The 20,195-nt window shown below is 37.0% G+C and overlaps 1 protein-coding gene across 5 annotated transcripts in view; it reads right to left on the bottom strand.

The window, feature by feature from the left end:
- The window catches only part of FANCI (FA complementation group I), an 85,364-nt gene that overhangs the window by 64,610 nt on the left and 559 nt on the right, over positions 1–20,195 (bottom strand). For 4 of the 5 annotated variants that reach the window (XM_059912497.1, XM_059912495.1, XM_059912496.1 and 1 more), the window contains exons 2-4: positions 17,783–17,885; positions 9,750–9,822; positions 394–524 (exon numbers count right to left, since the gene is read on the bottom strand). In XM_059912497.1, the coding sequence (XP_059768480.1) occupies positions 394–524; positions 9,750–9,822; positions 17,783–17,866 (288 nt within the window). In that variant the 5' untranslated portion in view covers positions 17,867–17,885. Of the gene's footprint in view, positions 1–393; positions 525–9,749; positions 9,823–17,568; positions 17,605–17,782; positions 17,886–20,195 lie in introns of those variants that run through there. The other variant, XM_059912498.1, reaches the window with a different exon arrangement.

Consider the following 20,195-nt stretch of genomic DNA (forward strand, 5'->3'; position numbering starts at 1 on the left):
ATATCTCTTTCTAAGAAATACTCTTTTGCTGAATTAATAGAACTGGCATTGAAACCTAGAACTGGTCCTATAAGTGATTCAGGGAATCATTCTGCTCTGGTATAAACTTCTAATTGTAAAGGATTTCACAGATCAGGATCTTCCACCAGTTCCCTGATGTTTTCAAATACGCCAACTCTTCAAAGAGATACATGTCTATGATACCAGAAATGTAACGTAAACATCTAAATGGTTTATGGCTCATCCATCAACTATTTTGTTTTATAACAGTAGTTCTTATTCATAAATAGGAGCTATGGTAGGTTTGGCACACTTAAGTTTTCCCTCCCTCAACAAATTACAAACCCCCCAAAATCCACCCAAAACCAAAAAAGTTTTTGTTTTCCATCTCACCTCCAGCATTAGTAATCCTATGATTTCAGATGCTACTTCTTTCTGCAAATCCCCTGATTCCAACAATTGGACACAACAACTGTATATCTTAAGTCTCCTAAGAGCTCCAGCTTCCTCAGAACAGGGGAAACCTTATTGTTTTAAACAGGTGGTACAGAAACAAAGAAAGAAAAAAGGAAGAATTCTTACAAGGTTGAAGGGTAAACAGGAAAAACAAACAGCTTTGTAGTTGAATATAGAAACAGAATTATCAAACGACTTATTACTATGGTGTTTAGAACAGCAATATTTAGGAGCTTTGAAAAAGTGCTTAATTTAGAAAGAAAACTGAAACATTACCTTTTCTACTTCCACCCATGTCATTAATTTTTAAAATAATTTTATAGTGCAGAAGAAGGAACACCTTCTAATATACTTTAGAGCTTTTCTGGGATCCAGAAACCCAAATTAAGTGCCTTTAACATACTTCACTTCAAAACATCATCACTGATTGATGTCAGCAGGAATGTAGAGTAATAAAGACCTTGGAAAATGCTCTCCTCCATAAAAGCAACTAGAACACTAACAAAAACAGTGAAAACCAACTTGTTCAGAATTCTGGAAATTAACCAGACTTGCAACAATCCAGGGAGAATTTATTTAAGATAAACAGCTGAATCTAAGACAGAATAGCAAGCTCTGTTGTGTTTCAACATGCCCTCATTCCACCTCCTAACCCCTACCCCCACCAGTCCAGTAGACTTTAAAACCAACAGTTCACACTCATGGTACAAGCCATCAGTCTAGCAGCCTCTGGAGGGGACAGAATATGATTGGAGCTCCACCAAAGCCCAATTCCCAGATTACTGTCATTATTTGACCTGTCTGGCTATTCCCTAGAAATTTTCACTCGCAAGGCTTGTCTTTACTTGACCTGACTTAGAACTCGCCCAGTGCAATCTTTTACCAGAGGCATTTGTCTAAACCAGTTGCAAGTGATTACTTTTTCAGCTGCCTGGATAGCAATAACAGTTGGGCATGCAACAAGCTGACCAAAGAACTTAAAATATAAGCCTGGAGAAAGGTGCACAGAGGACTTTGAAACATTCTGACATATTCCTGGGAACCTAGAAAGCCATGCAAATACTTAGGGTTGTGCACATGGAAAGGGCTGTGTGTATGGCCAGGCAACACCCAAGAGAACCCTAATCTCTCACCTCTGGCTGATCCTGAGGCTCTGCACAAGCAGAAGGGCTAAGGAGGAGTTATTAGCTACCTGCCTGAGAACTGAAGGTGTGCACCTGACATGCACAGGGTCCCTCAGCAAAGGCTGGGAAACTCACTGGTTCCAGGCATTTTAAAGGAAATCTTTGCCAAATCATTAGCTGACCACAAAGCTAACCAAACAGAGACTTCAGTGGCCACATAGAACAGTGCCCATACACAACAAACAGTACATATTTTACAAAATTAGTTCAGAAGAACAACTATAAAAACAAAAGCAACACCACAACAGCAACAACAGATTTGGGGGAGGGGGGGTGGTATCTGATTTCCAGAATTCCCACAAAATATCATTTAAAATGTCCAGTTTTCAGCAACAAAAAATAAAAAACATACAGGGAAACAAGAGTATGGTCCATACACAGGAAAAAAAAGGAATCAATAGAAACCGTCCCTGAGAGCGCTCAGATATTAGATTTACTAGACAAAGACTGAAATCAGCTATTTTAAATATGTTCAAAGAACAAAAGGAAACCATGTCTAAAGAACTAAAGGAAAATATAAGAATGATGTCTCACCAAATAAGAGACTATCAATAAAGAGATAGAAATTATAAAAAAGAACCAAATAAAAATTCTGTAATTAAAAAGTACAATAATTGAACTGAAGAATCCACTAGAGGGGCTCAACAGGAGATCTGATCTGGTAGAAGAAAGAATCAGAGAACTTGAAGATAGAGCAATTGAGATTATCCAGTCTCAGGGACAGAAAGAAAAAGAAGAAAAATGATCAGAGCTTCAGAGACCTGCGGGATCCCGACATGAATACCAACATAGACATAATGAAAGTCCCAGAAGGAAAGGAAAGAGAGAAAGGAGAAGAAAGAAGTAATGGCCAAAAACTTCCCAATTTTAATGAGAACACTAATCTACACATTCAGTGAATTCCCTGGCAGTCCAGAGGTTAGGACTCCGCACTTTCACTGCCGAGGGCCCAGGTTCAATCCCTGGTCGGGGAACTAATATTCCACAAGCTGCACAGTGCAGCCAAAAAAACAAAAAACAAAGCAAACAAACAAACAAAACCCACATTCAAGAAGCTCAAAGAACTCCAAACAGGATAAACCCAAGAGATCCACATTTAGATATACCATAGCAAACTATCAAAATCAAAGATGCCTCATCATAAAAAAAACCATATGTGAAAAACCCACACTTAACATCATACTCAATAAGTAAAGATTGAAAACTTTTCCGTAAGATAGGAAAAATACAAGGATGCCCACTTTTGCCACTTCTATTCAACATAATACTGGAAGTTCTAGATAGAGCAATTATTGCATTTAGTGCCACTGAGCTGTACAGTTAAATAAAAAAGTTAAAGACAAGAAGAGAATATTGAAAGCAACAAGAGAGAAGCAACTCATCTGGTAAAAGGAGTACTCAATATGATTAACAGCTGATTTCTCATTTAAAAAAATCATTGAAGGGCAGAAATGGGATAACATAGTCAAAGTACTGAAAGAACTCAATAGCCAGAAAAACTATCCCTCCAAAACTGTCAACCAAGAACTCTATAGCCAGAAAAACTATTCCTCCAAAATGGAGAAATTAAGACATTCCCAGATAAACAAAAGAGAATTTGCTGCCAGAAGACCTGCCCTAATGCTAAAGGGAGTCTTTCAGGCTGGAATGAAAGGACACCAGAAGTAATCTGAATCCACATGAAATAGAGAACATCAGTAAAGGTAACTACATAGGAAAATATGAAAGATAGTATAAATGTACTTTGTAATTATTTTTTCTCCTATCTGATTTATAAGACACCTGCATAAAACAACAATTATAAATCTGCATTGGTGGGAATAAATGTGTAAAGATGTAATTTGTAGGACAATAATAGCACAAGGGAGGAAGGGGAAGAATGAAGCTATATGTAGAGCAAAGTTTTATAACTATTAAATCTAAGCTGGTATTAATCTGAACTAGATTGTTATAAATTAACTCATTATTGCCCGGGGGAATTTTTGCAGAAACTAATGCCTGTGGCCGGCGATATTTATTTTGGCCAGCCAAAAAATTAATTCTGTTATTTCACTAACACTTTGTGGGTTATTACATTCAATAGCTAGACCTGACACACCTGTAAAGTCTTCTAATTTTTGTAAAATGTTGTCTTCAAGCCACTCTTCTGTAGAAGCAAAGGAGCATTCTCCTGCACCATGACTTTCATTTTCACTTTCTGTATCAGAATCAATTACTAAGGTTTTTTGTCTTTTTGTTGGTCTATTATTCACATCGTCTGAATCAGAATTATATTCTGAAGAACTATCATCTTCTGAGACACTAGTATATATGTCACTTGGACAATCAGAGAAAGTATCTGCATAAAATTCACCAAAAAATTTTTCACTCAAAATTTCATGATGTGTCATATTTGAAAATTTTACATTTATAATATACACAAGATTGAAGCAAAAACCAAACGGAGCAAAATGTGAATGATAATGACAATCGTAAGTTGTATAATGAACCCTTGATCAATTTCAAGCTCTAACAACTTCTCATGGTGATGTTAATTGTAGCACTCTCTAAAAATGTATTGATATGTCTCCGGTCAATAATGTGTTAAGATGTCAGTTCTAATTGCCAAGGCAAGCACTAAGGAAGCAACTGAAAAAAAATAGTGAAAAAGATTACAAAGGAATTAAAATGGTACACTAGAAAACACCTACTTAACATATAACACATAAGGTAGTAACAAAGGAACAAAAAAACACGACATAAAGAAAACAGCAAAATGGCAGATATCAATCCTACTTTTTTAGCAATTATGGTAAATGTAAAGGGATTAGATACTCCAATCAATAGGCAAAGATTGGGGCTTCTCTGGTGGAGCAGTGGTTAAGAATCTGCTTGCCAGTGCAGGGGACACGGGTTCAATCCCTGGTCCGGGAAGATCCCACATGCTGCAGAGCAACTAAGCCCGTGTGCCACAACTACTGAGCCTGTGCTCTAGAGCCCGCGAGCCACAACTACTGAAGCCCGTGCAACTAAGGCCCATGCTCCGCAACAAGAGAAGCCACCACGATGAGAAACCTGCGCAAAATGAAGGGTAGCCCCTGCTCACCACAACTAGAGAAAGCCCACGCACAGCAACAAAGACCCAACGCAGACAAAAATAAATAAAATAAAATAAATAGATTTACTAAAAAAAGGGCAAAGACTGGCAGAACAGATTTTTAAAAATCCAATTATGTGCTGTGAATCAGAGACACAATTTAGATTCAAAGATACAAATTGTTTAGAAAAGATATACATGAAAACAGTTAACCAAAGAGGGCTGAAGTAGCTCTAAAAATAACAGAAAAAAGTAGACTTTAAGACAAAAATTACTATTAAAGACAAAAAAGGGCATTTTATAATGATAAAAGAATCAAGGCATAACAATTATAAACATATAAGCACCTAACAAAAGAGTTCCAAAATACACAAAGCAAAAACTAACAGAACTGAAGGGTGAAATAGACAATTCAACAATAGTTGGAGACTTCAACCCGCCACTTTCTATAATCAATAGAACAACAATTAGAAGATCAACAAGGAAATAGACTTGAACACACCAGATCTAACAAACATCTATATAGAACACTACACACAACAACAGAAGACACATTCTTCACAAGTGCACATGGAGCATTCTCCAGGATAAACCACACATTAGGCCATAAAAAAATTCTCAATACATTTAAAAGGATTGTAATCATAACACTTACGTTCTGTGACCACAGTGGAATGAAACTAGAAATCAATAACAGAAGGAAATCTGGAAAATTCACAAATATGTGGAAATTAACATAATCTTAAATACCAATGGGTCAAAGAAGAAAGCACAGAGAAATTAGAAAAATACCTTGAGATGAATGAAAACAAAAACACAACATTCCAAAAGTTATTAGATACAGCTAAAGTAGTGCTTAGAACAAAATCTATAGTTGTAAATACCTATATTAAAAAAGAAGAAAGATCTCAAATCAATAACCCAATCTTCCACCATAAGAAATTATAAAAAGAGGAAACTAAACTCAAAGCAAGTGAAAAGAATATAAAAGTAAAATCAGACATAAATGAAACAGAGAATAGAATAGAGAAAAATCAAGAAATCCAAAGCTTATTCTTTGAAAAGATCAACAAAATTGAAAAATCTTCAGACTGACCAAGAAAAAAAGGGAGAAGAATCAAATTACTAAAATCAGGAATGAAAGAGGGGCATTACTACCAATCTTACAGAAGTAAAAAGAATAAGGTAATACAATGAATAACTGTATACCAATAAATTACAAAACTTATATGAAATGGATAAATTGTTATAAAGATACAAAGTATCAAAACTGACTAAAAAAGATAATAGAAAACCACAACAGACCTACAAAAAAAAGAGACTGAATTAGCAATCAAAACTCTTCTACAAAGAAAAGCCCAGAACCAGATGGCTTCCCTGGTGAATTCACAAAACATTTAAAGAATTAACTGCAACCCTTCACAAACTCTTCCAAAAAAAAGAAGAGGAGGAAACATTTCCCAACTCATTCTACAAGGCCACTATTATCTTCATACCTAAACCAGACAAAGACATCCTAAGAAAACTATGTGAACAGCATCCCTTGTGACTATAGATGCAAAAATCCTCAACAAAATACTAGCAAACTGAATCCAGCAACATTTTAAAAAGGATTATACTCTATAACCAAATTGGATTTAATCCAAGAATACAAGAGTGGTTCAGTGTATGAAAATCAATGTAATATACCATAGAAATAGAGTAAAGGATAAAAACCACACCTCAGTAGACACAGAAAAAGCATTTGAAAATTCCAATACCCTTTCATGATAAAAAACACTCAACAAACTAAGAATAGAAGGGAACTTCCTTAACCTGATAAAGGGCATCCATGAAAAACCCACAGCTAACATCACACTCAATAATAAAAAACTGAAAGATTTCCGTGAGATCAGGAACAAGAGAAGGATGTTTACTCTCACCAATTCTATTCTACTGGAGGTTCCAACTGGGGTAATTAGGTAAGAAAAATAACAAAAGGCATCTAGATTGAAACAGAAGTAAAGTTGTATCTATTCACAGATGACACAATCTTGTTTATAAGGAATCCACAAAGAAGAAACTACTAGAGCTAATAAACAAGTACAGGAAGGTAGCAAGATATGAGATCAATATACAAAAGTCTATTGCATTTCTATACACTAGCAATGAACACTGAGAACATTAAATTAAGAAAACAATCCCATTTACAATCACACCAAAAAGAATAAAATACTCAGGAATAAATTAATAAAAGTAGTGTAAGACTTGTACTCTGAAAAGTACAAAATACTGTTGAAAGAAATGAAAGAGGACCTAAGTAAATGGAAAGATATTCCATGTTCATTAATGGAAGACATATTAAGATAGCAATACTTTTCAAATTCATATACAGATTCAACACAATCACTACCAAAACCCCAGCTTCCATTTTTGCAGAAATTGACAAGCTAATCTTGTCATATGGAAACTCAAGGAACCCAGAATATCCAAACTAATCCTAAAAAAAAAAAATGTTAGAGGACTCACACTTCCCAGTTTTAAAGCTTACTACAAAGCTATTCTAATCAGGACAGTGTGGTACTGACATAAGGAGAGACACATAGATCAAGGGACTACAACTGTGAGTCCAAAAACAAACTGTCACATTTATGGGCAATTGATTTTCAATAAGGGTGCTACTGAAAATGGGGAAAGATGAAGCTGGACTCCTACCTCACACCATATACAAAAATTAACTCAAAATGGAGCAAAAATCTAAATTTAAAAGCTAAAGCTATAAAACTTTGAAAAGAAAACACAGGTATAAATCTTTGTGACTTTGGATTAAGCAATGACTTCTTAGATATAAAACTAAAAGCGCAAGCTACAAAAAAATTAAGTAGGCATCAAAATTTTAAATTTTGTGCATCAAAGGATACCATCAAAAAAGTGCAAAGACAACCAGAATGAGAGAAAAATTTTGTGAATCATATATCTAATAAGGGACTCGTATCCAGAATATTTAAACAAATATTAGAACTCAGTAATAAAAAGACAACCCAATTTTTAAAAGGTCAAAGGATTTGAATAGACATTTCTCCAAAGAAGATATACAAATGGCCAGTAAGCACAAGAAAAGATACGCAACATCATTAGCCATCAGGGAAGTGAAAATCAAACCCACAGTGAGATACCACTTCACACTCACTAGAATGGCTAGAATGAAAAAGACAATAACAAGTGTTGACAGAGGATGTGGGAAATGGGCATCCTTATTTCAGTACTGGTGGGAATGTAAAATGATGTAGCAGCTTTGGAAAACAGTTTGGCAGTCCCCAAACAAACATGGAGTTAACCATATGATCCAGCAAGTCTACTCTTATTTACTAAAGAGAAATGAAAATATGTCTACACAAAAACTTGTAGCAGTATTCATAATTGTTAAAAAGTGTAGACAACCTAATTGTCCACCAACTCATGAATGGACAAGTATGATATATTCATATAATGGAATATTATTCACCAATAAATAGGAATGAAATACTGATACAGGCTACAACATGGATGAATCTTAGTAACCTTATGGTAAGTGAAAGCCAGTCACAAAGGACCACATATTGTATGAGGCCACTTATATGAAATATCCAGAATAGGCAAAGCTACAGACAAAGTAGATGAGTGGTTTCTTAGGGCTGGCGTGGATCAGAAGTTTAGGGAAGCAACAGCTAAGGGATGCAAAGTTTCTTTTAGGAGTAATAAAAATACTTGAAAATTGTGGTGATAGGTGTGCAACTCTGTGAATATACTAAAAGCCACTGAAATGCATTATTTTAAGTGGTGAATTGTACGATGTCAATTATATCTCAACAAAAAATGTACACTTTAAAAGGGTGAATTTTTTAGTATGTGGCTTATATCTCAATTTTCTAAAATGTCATCATTAGCTAACTATTGGTTTACGCCATTGATTTAACAGGATTAAAATGGTTATGAGGTAGTTTCCATATATACTTGGTAATTCATGCTACTTTTAAACTAGGATTTCCAAATCTATGTTTTTAAATAAGGTAAAAATAAGGTTATTTACAGAAGTGGGAGCCATGATAGTCTGTTCCAGGTCTGTCTACCCAAGAAAGAAATTACTCTTATTTCTTCCACTTATTCTTATTACTGTCACTTAGCATGTATAGACAGCTGCTTTTGATCTTTCATTATTTCCTTTTCTCTGATATTTCTACAAAACAGTCATTTAGCAAGTTTCCAATTTTGAACCAATTAAAAAAATTTTTTTCATGCATAGGAAGATGTGTTTTTTTTTTTTTTTTTGGAAGATGTGTTTTTGAACCCTTGCAAGAAAAGACACAATTTACTCGAGGGGGTAAAAAAAATAAACCAAGTTAAAATAACCTGCTAAGAGTGTAAAGCGAGTTTTAATTTTTGCTTGTAGAATTTCATTCTACTACAATTTATAAAACTACTATGAGTCACAACCAGCAACAATGTAGAACTGGCCCTTGTTCAAGATATGGAATAAAAATATGCCCCACTGGGAATTAAGAATCTCTACGTAAGTCACCTAAGATACTCCATTTCATTAAAACTCAGAGCACCCTAGCCTCTTCTGTTAAGCACAGATTAACTATTAAACATTGCTGCTCTCTTCTCCACAATTTTTTTTTTTGGCTGCACCGCAGGGCATGTGGAACTTCCCCGACCAGGGATAGAACCCGTGCCCCCTGCAGTGGAAGCACGGAGTCTTAACCACTGGACCACCAGGGAAGTCCTCTTCTCCACAATTTTAAAAGCACAAATAAATCAAAGCGGATTTTATGACGTGCATCCTTTACAGGCTCCAAAACCAGCAATACAATCTCAGGTAGCCACTTCAACCCCCTTTAGCAAAATTATTTAAGTCCACAAGACAGGAGACTGCTGCTTTAGTTGATTCTGTAAAATCCCCAAAACAGAAAAGTCTCAGTGGGGCTTCAAACAGTAAGAAAAGTAGCAATATGCGCCCAAAGTAAACAAATATATCAATGAATCCAGAGAGATAGAAGTGGCATTATTATTACCTTTGAAGATGGCTCTCAGGAGTGCTCCAGCAGCTTTTCCTTTCACTGCCTGATTCTGAAGGAGATTAGCCAGCTGCAAAGAAAGAAAAAGCTCCAAGTCCCTGGCAACAATTTCCCTACCTGAATGACCTAAACTCCCGGTATGAAAAACACCCATCTGTCAAGTTCATATCCTTCAGAGACTCCAGGTATCACAAGTAACATATTTATTTACATATAGCAGGGTAGATCTTAACATGATGCTGGGTTGTCAAGACTGAAATTTATTCATACATTCTACAAACGTTTATTAAGTATTTAATCGGCACTAGGTATCGAGCTATGTTCTTGGGGATATACATTCATTCAGCAAATACTCTTTGAACATGTTCTTCCTAGGCATTAGGGATACAAGGATGAACATGATAATCTGACTCAGTTTACAGTAGAGCAGGAGGGAAAAGTACGACAAGAAAAAAAATCAGAAAAAAAATTTGTAAAAGAAACAAAACACTGAGACAATAATTGAGGAAAGGGAAGCAACTTTAGCTAGAGTAGTCAGGGAGAAAGCTTCTCTGAGGTAGGTGACATTTCTATAGAGACTTGGAGGATGAGAAAGAGCTAGTTATGCAAAGGGAGGAAAGAAGAACATTTCAGATAAAGGTATTGTTATGTGCAAAGGCCCTGAGGGAGCAAAGAGTTTGGCATAGTGGATGGCCTGAAAAAAAAAAAAAAAAAGACCAATTTGGCTGAAGAGTAGTAAGAAAAGAGTGGCACAATATGAATTTGGAGAGATGGGCAAGAACCAGATAATAAGAATCTTGTAGGCCATGGTAGGAAGCTTAGATTTTCTCTAAGTGCAACAGAAGTAACTAACGAGAAAAGAGGAGAGTGATATGATAGATATTTTTTTAAAAAAAAAAATCAGTTTTATTCCTTTTGTAGAAAATAGGTTGTGGGAGGGTTTAAGAGTGAAATAGAGACATCTGTTAGGAGATTGTTATCAGTGATCAAATGAGAGATGACAGTGGCCTACAGCAAGGTAATAGCAGGGGAGATGTCCTGAGTTGAACTGTGTCCCCCTCCAAAATTCATGTTTAAGCTCTAACACCCAGCATCTCAGAATGTGATCTTATTTGGAAATAGGGTCATTGTAGGTGTAATTAGTTAAGCTGAGGTCATATGGGTAGGCCCTAATCCAGTATGACTAATGTCCTTAGAAAAAGGGGAAATTTGGACAGAGACACATACACAGCGAGAATGCCATGTGAAAATGAAGGCAGAGACCATGGGTGACACAAGACAAGGAATGCTAAAGATTGTCAGCAAACCACCAGAAGCTAGGCGAGACGCACGAAACAGATGATCACAGCCCTCAGCAGGAACCAACAATGCCAACACCATGATCCTGGACTTCTGGTTCCTAGAACTTTAAAAATAACTGTCTATTGTTTAAGGTACTCAGTTTGTAGTACTTTGTAAGATGAAGAAAAGTACAGATGGCCCCGAACTTATAACAGTTCAACTTATGATTTTTCAACTTTACGATGGGGCGAAAGTGATAGGCATTCAGTAGATACTGTATTTCGAATTTTTATCTTTTCCTGGGCTAGCAATCAGCTGCGGGATCACAAGGATAAACAACCGATACACCATTCTGTACCCACGCAACCATTCTGTTTTTCACTTTCAGTACAGTATTCAATAAATTACATGAGATATTAAACACTTTATTATAAAATGGGCTTTGTGTTAGATGATTTTGCCCAACTGTAGGCTAATGTAAGCATTCTTGGCACGTTTACGGTAAGGCTAGGCTAAGCTAGGATGTTTGGTAGGTTAGGTATATTAAATGCATTTCCAACTTAGAATATTTTCAACTTAAAATGGGTTTATTGGGATGTAACCCCATCAAAATTTGGGGAAGATCCGTAGACTGAAGATATATTTGAGAGCTTGATCAGTAGGACTTCGCTATGGTCTGAATGTTTATGTCCCCCCAAAATTCACGTGTTAGAATCCTAATACCCAGTGTTATGGTATTTGGAGGTGGGGCCTTTGGGAGGTAATTAGGTATGAGGGTGGAACTCCCCTGAATGGGATTAGTACTCTTATAAGAGATCCCACAGAGCCCCCAGGCTGCTTCTACCATATGAGGGTATAATGTGAAGTCTGCAACCCAGAAGAGGGCCCACACTCGATCACACTGGCACCGTCATCTAGGACTTCCAGTCTCCAGAACTATGAGAAATAAATGTTTGTTGTTATAAGTCACCCAGTCTACTGTATTTTGTTATAGCAGCCTGAATGGACTAAGACAGACTTCCTCATGCTTTAGACATGAAATGGGTGTGGTGATGAAGGAAAAGAAGAAATCAAGGAGGACTCAAATTTCTGGCTTAAGCAACTAACTGGGTAGATGCTGGCACCATTTACTGACATGGTGAAAATTTCGGATTGAGCAAGCATCTAAATCATCCAGAGGGCTTGTTAAAACAGAATGTTAAAACAGAGAACTCCACCTGTAGTTTTTGATTCAGCAGATCTGATGTGGTGCTCAGAACTGTTACTCTTAAGATATCCAAGTGGAGATGTCAAATCGATAACTGAATATGCCAAAGTGGAGCTCAGTGAGAACATGTAAGATCATCCAGGGAGAAAATGTAAAGAGAAAAGAGACACCAACATTCAGCGATTAAAAAAGCAGCAGCCAGCAAAAACAACGGAGAAGGTGAGGTTGTAATATCCAAAGTACTGTCACAGAGGCCAAAGCTAATAAAACAGTGAATTCGATCTCTTCTACACGTGCCTGGTCTTTCCAACTGGAGTCCATCTCTACCTTCTTAAATACATAATAAGGAAGTACCTGATTGCTCTGCCTGGAACCTCCAACAGCCTTTGACATAACCATTAGAGCAGTGGTTCTCAACCAGGGGTGATCTGCACCCCACCCCCGGCAGGGTACATAGGGCAATGTCTGGAGACATTTTTAGTTGTCATAACTGGAAGGGTGCTGTCACCTAATGGGTACAGGCCAGGGATGCTGTTAAACATCCTACAATGCACAGGACGACATCCCTCAACAAAGAATTATCCAGTCCAAAATACAGTGCTAAGACTGAGAAACCCTGACTCTTCTCAAAAAAATTCAGTTTCAACAGAAGGCAATGTGGCATAGGAGAAAAAAATGGGACCCAGAATCAGAGGAGCTGGGTATGAATCCTCGCTTTACCATTTATTAGCTTTATAACCTCAAGTTACTTAATCTCTGTTATGGGTGTCTATTCCCTACCTCAAAGGACTGTTATGAGGATTAAATTAGATGACAGGTAGAGGACCTTGCACAGGGCCTAGCACACAAAAGGTACTCAACAAAATTTAGTTCTCTTCCACTCCCTCTGTCCTCTACTCCCCCTACTTACATGATCTTTGGTCTTACTTTTTTGACCTTATTCAGTTATGCTTTATACTGCATTTTAAAATGCAGAAGTAAACCAAGTAAGATTAAGTATCCTTGTTATTTTGGAAGGCTTAAAATTTTTTCTTTTAATTGATAGACTGGAACTACCAAGTTAATGGCACAGTCCAAATACAGATTTTTAAAAAAACAGAACATTCCTCATTTTGTGCTGATGTTTCCTCATGATTAGATTGAGTTTAGGCATTCTTGGCCAGAACACAGGTGATACTGTGCCCTTCTTGGAGTATCACACATGGAGGCATGTGATATCCATCTGTCCCTCACTGGTAATATGAGTCTGATCACCCAAATACGCTGCCTGATTTTCCCACTCTGTAATTACTTCTTTCCCCTCCCTTTGCAACCAGTATGCAGCTCGTAGGAAGAAACTTTAAGACCATGCAGGCATCTTGCTCCTCATCTAATTTTCCCCTCATATAATGAAAAAACCCAGCAGCAACCTCTGGTATCAGGTTCTCAAAGTCAGTATCACCAGGAATGACACTCACATCATGAGCTCAATGATATGACACACAGTGAAAAGGGCATGGCACCATTTCTGTGGTCCTTCTGCTAAGGATGCATGTCCTGAGTCCAATCATGAGACACACCAGACATTCAGCCAAGTAACGGACCAGTACTCTTCAGGGTTATCAAGATCATAAGAGACAAAGAAAGACTAAGGAATGGTTGCAGATTGCAGAAAATCAGGGAAAAATGACAATTAAGTGCAGTGTAGGATCCTGAGTGGGATTCTGGAACATAAAAAAAGGACATCAGTGAAAAAACTACCAGGTAGAGTTCAAATAGGGTCTTTAGTTTCACTAATGGCATTGTACCAATGTTAATTTCCTGGTTCTTAAATTTTTACTAAAGTTATTATGTAAGATACTAACATTTGGGAGAGGGATAGATGGAAACTCTATTATTTTTACAACTTTTCTGTAAGTCTAAAATCAGTTCAAAATAAAGAGTTAAAAAATTCTTCCTGGGGCTTCCCTGGTGGCGCAGTGGTTGGGGGTCCGCCTGCCAATGCAGGGGACACGGGTTCGAGCCCTGGTCTGGGAAGATCCCACATGCCGCGGAGCGGCTGGGCCCGTGAGCCACAATTGCTGAGCCTGCGCGTCTGGAGCCTGTGCTCCGCAACAAGAGAGGCCGCGATAGCGAGAGGCCCGCGCACCGCGATGAAGAGTGGCACCCGCTTGCCACAACTGGAGAAAGCCCTCGCACAGAAACGAAGACCCAACACAGCCATAAATAAAATAAATTAAAAAAAAAAAAAAAAAAAAAAAAAAAAGATGGCTAGCAGGACATCAGAGCCAAAAAAAAAAAAAAAAGAAAACAGAAGAAAAAAATGCAGCAGGAACATTTTGAATACAATCAGTTAAAACTCATAATAGCCTTAAAACATTTCACCTCCTCTTCCCTAAACACTCCACGTTAGAAATAGTGTAAGAGAGTAGATCCATCTAAGTATCAAAGTGTAGACTGGGAGGTAAAAAAAAAAAAAAAAAAAAAAAAAAAAAAATTCTTCCTGGATTTAGCATCCACTGATGCTTCCTGCCTGATCCAATCTTTATCATGATGGTTGCCAAATGATGATTTTCTAACTCTGTGGTAAGCAAGAGCCCTTCTCATCATTTATTATCAATATGGACTCACAAATTTCTATATTTTTCAGTGGTTTATAATTCATAACTGAACTTGATTATTTCAATGGTCAAATTTGACCAACGGAAGCCCCTTCAAGCTGTCTTTATCAGGTTTGGGGTATCAATGTTATACTTTATAAAAAGCATTTGGAAGTTTTCCTTATATATGCACATTTTTCCTTATGTATCACATATGCTCTAAAACAATTTATGTGGCATCGGGACTATCTCTTACCTCTGATCTCTAAAGATTTGGTAGACGTTTCCTATGAAACTTCTGGGCCTGGTATTTTTGTGTCAAGTAATTGCTTGATGACTCTTTTTTTCTTTTATAGAAATTGATCTGGTTAAGCTTTCCATCTCAAATTGGGTCAATTTAATTAAACTGTATATTCCTAAGAAATTATCCATTGCATCTACATTTTCAAATTTATTTATAGTAGATATATACAGAGTAGTCTCTTAGTATTTTTTGAGATTTTTCTCTATATGAATAGTTATTTCCCCCTTGTCATTTCTTATTTAGTATATCTGTGCTTACTCCATTGTTTTCTTGATTAGTTAATAGTTTTGTCTATTTTTTCAAAGAACCAGGATTTTTATGTATTAATTTGATCTACTGTTCTCCACTTTATTAACTTCCACTTTTATTCTAGCAGTCCCGTTTAGATTCCTCTATTCTCTCTAAATCTTTGAATGTAAATTTTCCCACTGCTGGATATGTCAGTCTTCCTTGTCATGGACTTGCTTATGTGTTTTATAATTTTTTACTCTTAAGCACATCTTCTATGGACATTTTTATCAAATGGACTGAATGCATATATTGCTGGAATGCTTATCAAATTTATAGAGCATATAAAATGATGATTAACACAATGGTCAACAGAATCAGGATACAACAAGATGATCTTAATGGAGTGAAATCAAATTAATCTAAAAAGATAAGTAACAGATTTAAAGTAAAAATTTTAATGTGGGTTCTAAGAATTAACTATAGAAGTTCAGAGATGAAGGAAATTTAGCCTATATGCAAAAATGACTTGGGGTTTTTAGTTGCTTGTAAGAGCAATGAGACAATAATATGATATTGCTGCCAAAAAGTTGACTCTGCATTAATGGAAGAATTAGGGAAATATCAGTGCCCCTCTACTCTAGTGGTAGAACACATGTGGAGCCCTGTGTTCAATTTGAGGTACAAAACTTTTAAAGGTAATGTTAACAAAACAAAAATGTTCAGAGGACTGTGTTCATGTTGGCGAAGAAACTTAAAACAGGAAGAGCTGAAGGACCTTTTCTAATATTTATTCAGCGTCTACTGGATGCCTATTGAGGGTCTATTAGATGTTAGATGCATACAGTATCTCATCTCATCCTCACAAAAACCAAGATAGGAATTCTTTTTGTGATAAGCATGAATCAGAGAAGTAATTCATAGCATCTCTCATGGGTTTTGTTCTAGTTCTTATTTTTTACTTATTTTATAGTGTAATGTTAAAGCCTCCTCAAATTCCTTTTGGAAGCAGGTAAACTATAAATTCTAAGTAAATAAATAAATAGAAAGCAGGTTTCAACCAAATTTTAAATTGTCTATAGGATGATTCAACTCTCAACTCATGCAACAGGCTGTCTTAAAAAGTGCCACAAAAAGCAATTTCTAGATAATTTCAAAGAAAAAAAAAATCAGAGCACATCCCTGTATCAATTCCCAGTTAGCATAAGATAACAAAGATTAAGATGCACCTAGCTTCAATGACCATAAAAACTAGCACATAAAAAGTTCCTTAAAAACATAACACTCGGGGCTTCCCTGGTGGCACGGTGGTTAAGAATCCGCCTGCCAATGCAGGGGACACGGGTTTGATCCCTGGTCCGGGAAGATCCCACATGCTGTGGAGCAACTAAGTCCATGCGCCACAACTACTGAGCCTGTGCTCTAGAGCCCATGAGCCACAGCTACCGAGCCTGCGCGCCTAGAGCCCGTGCTCCGCAACAAGAGAAGCCACCGCAATGAGAAGCCCGTGCACTGCAACAAAGAGTAGCCCCTGCTCACTGCAACTAGAGAAAGCCCACGCGCAGCAACGAAGACCCAATGCAGCCAAAAATAAATAAAATAGATACAACATTAAAGAAATTTAAAAAAATAATAATAATACTCAAAGTCTTAATTTGTCTATACATATATACTAATGTTTAAGGTTAATTTTAAGGAGGGATTATTTTCCACGTAGGGATCTGAATAAGCTGAGATCATTTATAATGGAATAAGGAGAAGTATATCAGGAGAGAAAGATTAGAAAGAAAGCCTAACATAACTATTGTCCCATTTTATAATCATATACTTATAGTGAAGACACAATGTAAATTGGTTGGTTTTCGCTTTTACTAATAATTTCAAAATATCTTACTACTTATGAACTTATCTTCTTTAGGGAAAAACATAAATAAAGAAGCATCAACAGGCAAATCTAATGTCTCACATCAATAACTATAGTTTGGATATTGCTTTCAAGTAGGATCGTTCTAAGAACTAAAAAGTGTACTAATTTGCTTATACGGCTGCATAAATGTCATTTAAATATTATACAGTTGTAGGGATTTCCCTGGTGGTCCAGCAGTTAAGACTTCACGCTTCCACTTCAGGGGACATCAGTTCGATCCCTGGTCAGGGAACTAAGATCCCACATGCCGCACGTTGCAACAATCAATCAATAAACAAACAAATAAATACCGTTGTATAAATGTACACAAATGCCCTTAAGTTGTCCATATCTCTTCCTCTCTCCCATTTCTTTGTATCTATGAGTTGTTATCAAATAAATCCTTGTCTCCTAAGGAGAGTGGGGGATAGATGAAGTGGCAGAATTAATTTTTCTAACATGTCCCTTGAATTTGTTATCATGCTTGACATTTGCTTTTGGCAGAACATCCTTTCTAATACTCACATCATCTTCTTTCAGGGTTTGAAGAAATTTTTGCAGTCTGTCTGCTGTTTTTTCTGCTGCTAGAGATAAAATTTTCTGGTCCATTGTTGCACATATCAAGGAACTGGAAAGGGAAAATGTCAGAGCTGGATGAAACTTCCAGAAGTAAACAAGTTTGATTTTTTTTTCCTTCTCTACCTGTTAACTGAGTATTTCATACATATTATAGACAGCGTACACAGTGGGTACTCAACAGGCTAAGGACTACCAACTAGTGTGAGTAGGTGATTCTTATCCAAACCAAAATAATCTTGAGAATTCCTTGGAATTTCCTTATTAGAAAGTTGTAGTCTAATCAAGTGGTTTCCTAATTCCAAGTCACATTTCTATCATTTTTTTTAAGCATCTACCCAGTATGCTGCCCAGAACAAAGCTATCATTTAACAGTATAGCAAATATATAATAAATTATTATTGACACATACACAAGAATATTATAACATATAATAAAGTAACACTTGATAAATGAATAAATCAACAGCACTGTAAATGCATTTATACCAATTAAATGGTGTAAAAACAAATGAGAAGTTAAAAAGGCTAAGAAATAAATGTGTGCTCAAACATCAAGAAGGCTTCCCAGCAGAGGAAAGCTTAAACTGGAACTTCAAGATTAAATTTAGACAGTCAAGATAACCACATGGTATACATTATTGGGAAGGAGAGTATCATGAACAAAGGCATTCATAAGAGGATCTGAAAAATTTATTTGGGGAAAATTAGTAGAGAGTTCAAGTAGGAGAGTAGTGAGTAGGAAGGCTAGAAAGAAAGGGTGGGACTAAACTGTGCAAGCTCTTAAAAGCCAAGTTAAGGAATTCAGATTTTATTCTGTAAATAATAGATAGCAACAAAAATTTCTGGAGTAAAAAATAATCTGACAAGATTGAAACAGTGTTTGAGGAAACTGAATCTGGCATCGATGTGCAGATTAAAGTAGGGAGGGAGTAAGGAGGAAGAACAGAGGCTAAGAGGCTACTGGGGGCTATTTTAGTGGTAGTGACAAAGGCCTGTCTTAGGGCGGTGTCTCTGGGGAGCAGAAAGGAAAGGGTGAAATGGAAGCACATTAGACAGATAGGAGTTAGTGTGTAGCTATGGGAGTATTATGGGAAGGGGGAAATGCAGACTAATGGAAAGAAAACCTGCTCCTCCTCCTGCATTTCTTCCTGTTTCCAATCTCCATAAATTGTACCATCATCCACTCAGCTGCTGAAACCAAAAACCTGGACAACATTCTTAACCACTTCCCCTTCATCCTCCACATCCACTACCAAGTCCTGATGATGTTACCCCCCTAAACATCTCTCAAGTCCACTTCTCTCTGAGATCCACTACCTCCACATTACTCCAAACCCACCATCATCTCTCACCTGAACTACTGCAGTTTCCTAACTTGTCCCCCACACAGTAGCTAAAATAATGTTTCTGAAACACAAACCAGATTATGTGACTTATCCTCCCTCAATCTCCATCCTCATCTTAAAACTACTCAGTGGCTTTCCATTACTCTCATATCAGTCCAAAATCCTGAATTCAGAATAAAAAGGTCTGGTCCATGCTAACTCCCCTTCCTCACTCTATTCTCCAGCCACCCTGAATCATTTTCAGTCCTTCAAACCCCCAAGTTCCTCTCGCCACAGACCCTTACACATGATTTTCTGTCTGGAACTTATAGAAATACCCCTCCTTTCATCTGCTGCTTGCCAATCTTTTATTGTTAATTCCTACAAATTCTTCAGATCTCAGCTCAATCCACACTTCCTTAGAAGCTCAGTCTAGATTAAACACTCCCCTATTACATCCTTTCAAGGCAACTATAATCTCTCACCATCACCACACTTTTAACATTACATTTGTAATTATTAGATTAGGAACTACACTTCCCACTCCACTACAACTCCAGGAGGGCAGGGGGACCTGTCTGGTTTTGTTTATCACTGAACCTCCAGTACTTAGCACAGTATCTAGCTCATAAAAGGTCCCCAATAAATATCTGTTGAACAAATGAATGACTGAATCCCTACAATGGGCAAGACCCTGGGCCCAGCACTTTACACTCATTAATTTGATCCTCACACCAACCCTATGAGGTTTATGTTATTACTCCCAATTTAGATAAAGATCTTTGGGGATTCAGAGAGATTAAGGAATTTCCCCAAATCCCCAAAGTTAGAACGCTAGTAAGGGTAGAAGCAGAACTGAAATCCGAGTCTGTCCAGCTCCAGACCCTAATCCCATGCTTTTACCTGCTACCCTCTGTTAGGGGCTGGGTGACAGTAGAGGATGCAAACAAGGCACACCGACTAAAAGAGACGTCCAGCCCTAAGGGGAAGATGCTGAACTCTTTCTATTTCAGCAGGTACATTTGCTAAATTCTT

The sequence above is a fragment of the Balaenoptera ricei genome, chromosome 2 (assembly GCF_028023285.1).
Source record: "Balaenoptera ricei isolate mBalRic1 chromosome 2, mBalRic1.hap2, whole genome shotgun sequence".
In the NCBI taxonomy this organism is placed as follows: Eukaryota; Metazoa; Chordata; class Mammalia; order Artiodactyla; family Balaenopteridae; genus Balaenoptera; species Balaenoptera ricei.